Below are 8,626 nucleotides of genomic sequence, written 5' to 3' on the forward strand. Positions count from 1 at the left end.
TAGAAACTTTGAGGTGAATAATTAAACTAGCTATTCAATAAATTGTTTATAATATTAATAGTATTTTTTAAATTTTCAAAGATTTAAACTTTTAGTTTTTTTTATTATGTTAATAAATATTCAGACTGATGGATGTAATGCAGTTATGGCAATCTTCGACCAATCGGGTTTGTTCAACTAAATAATCATATTTCTATGTTGAGTAACAATTCCATACATTAAGATAAAGTCAGCATTACATTTGTTGTCTCATTTAGACAATCATTAAAGTAAAACCAGTGGTGTATTTATGGAGGAAGATCTGAGGATAGATATACCTCATGACTTAAAATTGAAAGAAAAATATTCCATAGTGCTATAATATATGATTATAGTGTAAAATGAGCAGTTCCTGTGGATGTCACACATGAATGTTATTCAGTAAAACTAATCACCGTTTCCATTGATCATCGGGTAACCATACTACATACTACAGTTCAAAGTAGGTAACTATAATAATATACAACATTGCCTAGGTCCCACAGTTTTTCAATAACAAACATATTAAAGAAACCATTATAGTAATAATTTATGAACTTTCAAATTAAAATATAAAACAAAACCTACATAGGGCACTAGATCAAAATACGTCTAGTACATTTTGTAATAGGTTATCATGTTACGCTTACTAGTTTCAGTATTTTGAGAAGTTAAGATTACAAAATGAGAAATGCAGTGGTTTTGCACTCACGTTAGCAATAACAAGTGTATGAAAAATAGACAACAAATATTGTGTTGACTAGCAAGGCACTCCTCTAATTCCATAACAATCTAACAATCAACGTGTCTGAAAAATAATGCAATTAGGTTTTTATTGCAGTAATATTGTTCATTTACAATGACAAAAAGATAATTAAAAAACAACTATAATATATTTTCAAAATTGATATTTCCTCAATATAATTTATATTAATTCTGTTTATTTAACATGAACTTTCTTGTAGCTTGATGACCATCAGGCCTATGTAATTGGTAAAGAAGTCGATCTTGAATCTTTTTCACTGCAGCTACAGTCAAAACGAGGGTTTCATGTTTTAGCATGCTGTACACGTTCAAACCTAAAATAATTATTTAAGTATTTGAGGTAAACAAATTATACATTTTATTTTTAAATGCTTACCATAAACTGGCATCAGATTCATGTGTTTGATTTGGTTCAATGCTAAGCTGATATTCCTTGGCATTGTATCAGTACTATAAAAATGTATATTAAAATTAATAATTTGCACCCAGCTCTTAGATTATAAAATAATAATTGTCAATCAATAATCATAATTACTCGTCTATAAATAGAACTGAGGGTCCCCAAAGTCTTGAATCAACTAAATCATTGATGTATCCAGGATCGTCTGTGGGTAAATCCAAATTGTCTACAATGTGTAAATCGTCCTAAACAAAAATGTCAGATAACATTGTAGGTAAATTAATTTGACAATATAAAATATACATACTTGAACTAGCTTGACAGATAATGTTGACGTGAGTCCATACACTCTTTTGTAGAACGGGAGCATATAAAAGTGAGTTGTATGAGATCGTGGACCGTGTATAACTGATCCACCTTTGAACAGCGGAGAACGTCTAGTACCATGTCGAGCACGTCCTTGACCCTTTTGTGGCCAAGGTTTTTTACTGCTCATATTTACCTCGGCTGTAACTTTGGTATTAGCGTAACTCTGTAGTAACAAAAAAGGGTTTTAGACGCTTATAGTGGAAAATAATTGAGGAATAAAAGAAAAGAAACTTGCAACATATTTATATTTTCTTTGCCACACAACATTTTCATGTATTATATCAATTCTTGGTCTCGATCCAAACACTTGGGGATGTAAATCTATGATTGTAGAAGGATTTTCCTTTATAGTATCCAAATTAGACACCCATGCCTGGCGCAATTCCGTGTATCCACCGTATACCATTGGCGGCTCTTCCATTTCATCTAAGAATTTATAATTGCTTAAAACTGTTTGAATACTGATACACTTTAAAAATATGAGTTTAAGACTATTGCAGACTTACTGAACTCAGAGTTTTCAATTGGTACGGTAGACAACCGACATGCCGCTGTGAACGTCGACGGGAGAGCGCGAATTTGTTTTGCCAAACAATTTAACAACATTTTATGTTTTTTATTTTATTAACCGTAACAAATAGAAAGTTGTCTTAAATAATATTATAATTTATAATGGCAAATATACTTCAAAATTTTAATAATTAATTTTAATCCTCAAGTATTTTGTTAGATGCCTTATGGATGTTATATTGTTATCACTGTTATCACTGTTATCACTTGTATTTTTTCCCGATTGTAAATAATGTTATCTTTTCTATGACCGTGGTAGATTTTGTCATCATTAGTGCGGCAATCAGTTTTTAAACGGCATGTGCGTTTTCCAAGGAAAAATTTAATTTGAAAACATACCTCGATTCAGGGGCGGAGTAGGAACCAAATCCAGGCGGGGGGCTTAAAATTTATCTAGGCCACCCACTAAAAATTGTTTTCCCACTTCGCTTGAATTTCGTTTTTCTATTTAAATGCACTAGCACAGTTGCTCAGCACTCCAACATCTTATAAATGTTGTTTGTAATTTTGTATTATAAATTATAATAGCATAATTTTATAACAGAAATTCTGATGCGACTATACGAAAATTTGGGTTTTCGTATATTCTTCAGCTGACTTATTTTTTGGTTTTAGTAGTTTTCGTTGACATTTAAAATTAAAAGTTTATTGTAAACTAAAAATGACCACTCCACGTTAACATGATGTGATAGGCGCTTGCTTTAAATGAACAATATCGTATTCAAATATCTCGTATAAACAGGATGATTTTTTAGGTATGCTCACCCCATTTTTGTGCTTAAATTATGCATACATTCAAATTCTGATGTTTGGAATTTTTAAGTGTGGTTAAATATACGATATTTTCGTGTACTTCGATTTTTCTCAACGTTTAAGAATTATCCTGTGCCGATGCCAACTTTTGTTTTTGAAATGACAACCTATATGTTTTACAGCAAAGTGTGATTCAGATCATTTTTCTGAAAATGTTGACGTATTGTAATCGAAATTTGAACGAAAACTTCCTTAGTTATTCTTCTTTACATACTAAGGAATAAGGATAATAGATAGACTATTATACTAAAATGCTTGGTAAAATGGATATGAGCTCGATAATTATAATTTAGTATGCAATATAAGATATTCGTCAATAATCACTACCTAATCGAATTCTAATTATCGAGCTCGTATCCATTCACAAAGTGTTTAGTATTTAATATATTACTGTTTATATAAGTCAGGGGCGGCCAAACTTTTTTTGGTCACGATATACTAAAAATATACTTCACCTTTGAGGATCGACTTTCATAGAAAATTTTTTTATTATTGAATTACTAAAATTATTAAGAAAGATACTTGTATTAAGTGCATATAAACATACAATAAGTATTATTAACTAATTACTAATTACTAAAAATAAAATAATAATAAATAATAATTTCCACAATCGAATGAGATAAGTTTAATTAACATATTATTTTGTTGATCTGGGCATTGTTGATGTGTGACATTGCATGTCGTTGACCAATTGGTCGTAATCTGGCGAATAGTTGCTAACTGCTAATCGAAGACACTGCTGCAAATGGTCATCAGAGAGCGTAGATCGGAATTCTGTTTTTATCATTTTCATGTGAGAAAATGCTGTTTCGCACAAATATGTAGATCCAAAATAACTATGTAACTGCAAAAGCTACATTCCTGAAACACGGATATTTTTCTTCGCTCAGTAAATTCCAAAATTGTGTTTCAGAACCTCGATCTTTGGGGAATATATCTGATTTAATTTTTATAATTTCAGATTCAAATTTTGTAGAATCCATATCAAACAAATATTGCTTATTTGTGTAGAAATATTTTCAATATTGTTTGTTTCGGAGAAAGGAACAGACATAAATGTAATAATCGGCTCTAATTTTTGAATATTTTTAAATCGTCTTTCAAATTCACTGTACACTTTTTCAACCTCAGAGCAGTATATTTCTACTGCCACTGTATATATACATATATTATGCGCCTATGGTGCCATATTATTTTTCGCATTATATTATCATACACATCTTCCGGGTATTCGGGCCATCGGCTCCATTATGTGTGATGACAACGTAAAGGGTCAATTCTATATAAATGCATATACACCTGTAACGACGTGCTTGTCTCAACATGTATCCGCTCAATATCCATTGTTAGCAACACAACCTATCCCAACCAGTCCTTTGTTGTATTGTTGTTGTTGTTGAGGGCACACAAGACGATTCCTATAAAGCATACCGAAACCATGTCCGATACATAGGTTTCCATGATGGCCATAAAGATCTAGTAACATTCACGTTTATCTTAGTAAATACTCTACTAATATTTTACCAATCCCCGGCTTAAAATGCTACCCCTCCACAAAATGCATAGATTTCTGGACACTTGCTCCGTTGTCCGCCAAGACGGAATCGGTGCGTTCTAGACAGCCATACCCTTGCTGATATACCTCACTGCCTTCGTTCTCCGTGTTTTCACAGTTCTCATTATTCGTCCATCAGTGTTTACACTCAATTTAATTTTTAAACATTTTAAATATGTTTAAATGTGATCAGTGCCCGTCGGTGTTCACGCGTAAAGACAATTTAGTCGCTCACCAAAAGAAGCATACGGGTGAGCGTTTTTCGTCTACTGACTGCCTTTTGACATAATATTATTCATACAAGACAAGCCTTAACAAACACGGGAGAAGTATTTATGGTATGTATCTATTTTAATCTTTTTTATTTTTCTATTCAATATTAATCTAATATTTTTTTCTAAGGTATTGCTAACGTCTCAGCGTATCAGCAGCCTGCCGCGCCGATCAATGCTAGACCGGTACGTGCCAGTACGACCGTCATACAATTTGGCCCGCATGTAGCTCCTCAGAGAGATATTCAGAATCCACTATACCCAAGACAGTCATCACTCACCAGTGATCACACATTCAATGGATTTAATCAACCGGGCGACGATATTTTAGCTAAGGTAATTAATAAAAACATTTTTTGTTCCGGATGTTCCAGCCGGTGGTTCAAATACAGTTTCCGAGGACGATTTGTGAATGGAAGCAATAGACAAATTTGAGAATCAGGACTTGGTTGATACAGGTTAGTTTTATTTTATTTATCGGGAACAATTACATTTTTAAAAGACCCGCTGATTTTATTTTATCCACCGTGGATTATTTAAAGACGTTTCTCATTAAATTTTAAATGATAGACCTACAGATTTAATAATTGAATACAAGTTACATAGATTTTTAAAATACGTGCTGTTAAAGTAGATTTTTTTTAATATTCGAACACAAGATAAATAGATTTTTGAAATACGTAACGTTAAATTTATTTTTAAAAGAAATATCGCTAGATTTTATTTTTCGGTCGCTGGTTGATTAGATTTTTAATAGATTCGACATTAGATTTATTTTATCAGATATTAATTAGGTTTTTTTTTAAAGAATCTTATACAACTACCGTTAACAGGATACGTGTTTCTACGGCCATTCTATGTATGCTGTCGGAGCGAAAAAAGTTAGAACGGATGTGGTGAAGACCCCCGCGTATGGTAATACTCCAAAAATATCATTAATACTCAGGTTTAACAAGAGTTTCTCCGATCACTCGAACATGAGTTAAACAAATTAATTAAAACTAGAGTACAACTAGGATCGATAAAATTAAATTTAAAGCTCTAGGCGACATACAGCCGGCCTAAGGTCACAAACTCGGCAGAGAATAGGGCGTTCAAGACATCGGTGGAAGAAATTTTTTCGGATAGTAATGTTACGGAGATAATCGAGTATTGGGCTTACATAAAGTTGTTGGCCGAGGCAGAGGAATATAAATCACGCGGAAGTGGTTTTACAATGGAGTCGATAGATGGGCTGTTGTATAGTGTATAGATATACATCGATGGGTGGGTCGTCGTACTTACCGCAGCCAGCATAAATCGACGGAAAACGGGGCACCATCAACCCGCAAAACATAGGCCGGCAATGTTTCAAGTGGGCGATTCTAGCAAGACATGTAACGGGACCAGCGGCATATCGTTGTAACGAACACGACACTACCGCCGACGGCACACTACTCACCGTACTATAATCATCCTCACGCTAAAATGTTACAACAGAGTGCGCGCAAGGGCAAAGTATTTTAGATCGCGATCATATTTTATCAGTTCATATAGGAATAAGTTTAATTATTCAACAGTATAAATAAGAAACGTTTGAATATTGTATATTTTCATATAAAATATTAATTCCGCCCCTATCATTCTAAGACATAATCAATAAATCCCGACAAACATATGATGCGCCCTTACCCGTCTACCATGGACAACCATCCCCAAATATATATAAAAAAGCTTACGATATTCAGTTCAACTCACCTTCCCTGACACACTTGACAGTGTGCAGTACCTGGCTATTACAGCTCTCGGTCTCCAATCGGCCTCTATACGACGGCTATTGGACGGCTAGAAGTAATCGGCCGACTGTCCTCTTGTCAAGTTTGTTTTGCTCCGCGTTTTAGTATACCGCCGTATCCCGTCTAATACCCACGCCGCGCAATTCTAACTCAGTCTCGTCAACGATAATATAGTACAGTTTTGTTTCCACGCCGCGCTTTGATATACAGCCGTATCCCGGTCTAATACACACGCCGCGTATCAACAGTTCCGTCTCCACGTACCCGCATCATTACGACGTCGTAAAATATTGTTGTCACCGTCGAGTGAGATATTATATATACATATACACTTTACATTGTATTTGTAACTAGTACTGTGAGTAATAAAGATATATTAAATACCTATATGTTTGTGAATATCCGATTTCATTTTATATAAAACCGCGTGATAACCATTATTTGTAAATATATATATGGAGAGATATACCAATGTATAAAATGTCGTTTATTATCAATAAAAATCTTTTGTTAATGAAAACTGAATTCTCAGTGTTATAAATTCATTACATCGTGTTGGACAAGATTATAAACAGCATGAAGACAATATAATTTCGACGACCTGACTTTCTCGGTACCTCTATCCGACATCAGCAATTTCGAAAAAAACAATCGGAGAGTGTCTTTTCTCTCTTGCTCGATAATGCGCATTCCTAAATGTTTCACTATAAATACAGACGCTATGTCATTGAAAGCGTCACAGGATGTCTCACGTTCGTAAGCGGAACAACAATAAAGGTCTTATTACCTCTCTGTTATAAATCATTTACCCGTGGAATTACATTTACCCGGTTATAGGTAAGTCTCTAATATATAATATTATTATTAAATCCGATCTAAATTATTTATATGTTTATAGATTTGACGGTTCTGGAACTAAATTAAAATATTTTAGCACGTGGAGAACGTAGTATAAACAGACTTGACGAATTGACCAGAGCTCACGATATTGCATACGACAAAAGTAATTCACTCACTGATAGGAACAGAGCGGACGAAATATTAGAAAATCAAGCTTGAGAGGTATTTAAGTCTAAAAACACAGGTGTTAAGGAAAATGCCACGTCTTGGTTGGCAACTACAACTATGAAGGTTAAGCAAGCGTAAACTGGCATCTGGTTGTAGTTTTAAACAAATGGTATTGGTAGTTTAAAAAGCATTCAAGAATAAAGTAAACGAAAATAATATAACTAAATTAGTTAAAACATGTCTCTTAAGTGGCAGCTGCGAAAAATCGAAAAATAAAAAAACTAAAACTACGAGAATTATACTCATATCGAAAAAGGGTTATGTTTTACCTTTAATACATATTTTTGCTGGTTTATCGGCATTAGGCGCACTCACCGGAGGTGTTGGTAATATTGTAAAAGTCGTGAAAGAATTAAATTCTGGTAAAAACACACCTATTCATTTAGGTAAAGGTTTATATCTTACACCTCACGAGGGAAGTTCTTATAAAATTGTTCAAGGTAAAGGTTTATACCTAGCGCCATACAAGGGCGGATCAGTTAAGTCAAAAAGCTAAATCTCCACGTTACCCGACAGAGCGTTGTTCGATTATGAGATTATAAAGTATACATACATGTTGAAAATACCTCATTTCATTGGTGTATTTTCTAGAGACAAGTTGCCACTACGACCAAAAATTCAAGAGTCGGCTGTAGTTAATTTAGACATAGAAATCGGTACAGGTAGGTACTCATTGGGTGGCGTATAAGAAAATCAGAAAACAAGTTAAATATTACGACAGTTTTGGTAACTTAACACTTCCACTAGAATTGCAGAAATATGTAAACGGATGTAATATCGAATATAATTACGAGAGACAATAAAAATATAATACAAGAAACTGCGGACATCTATGTTTAAAATTCTTATCATGTATACTGTAACGTTAACCGGTAACTCGAGTGAATTATCAGGTGACTTTTTCCCACCGATAGAGGTCGGGAAAAAAGCGAAAATCTGTCTGTTAGGTTCAGTAGAATGGGGTAACTTTGATACCCATATATTTTTATTCACTTGAGTACCATGATGATTTCATTTT

At 33.7% G+C, this 8,626-nt stretch overlaps 1 protein-coding gene across 1 annotated transcript; it reads right to left on the minus strand.

The window, feature by feature from the left end:
• Nucleotides 1-892: 892 nt before the first annotated feature.
• On the minus strand, nt 893-2,301 carry LOC111029783 (39S ribosomal protein L4, mitochondrial). The gene is made up of 6 exons (XM_022308947.1): nt 2,059-2,301; nt 1,788-1,978; nt 1,491-1,715; nt 1,319-1,428; nt 1,160-1,233; nt 893-1,097 (listed from the first exon to the last, which is right to left on the minus strand). The coding sequence occupies exons 1-6, from the start codon at nt 2,156-2,158 to the stop codon at nt 949-951; spliced, it is 849 nt and encodes a 282-aa protein (XP_022164639.1). The 5' UTR covers nt 2,159-2,301; the 3' UTR covers nt 893-948.
• Between the last annotated feature and the right edge of the window lie 6,325 nt (nt 2,302-8,626).

The sequence above is a fragment of the Myzus persicae genome, unplaced genomic scaffold (assembly GCF_001856785.1).
Source record: "Myzus persicae strain clone G006 unplaced genomic scaffold, MPER_G0061.0, whole genome shotgun sequence".
NCBI lineage: Eukaryota > Metazoa > Arthropoda > Insecta > Hemiptera > Aphididae > Myzus > Myzus persicae.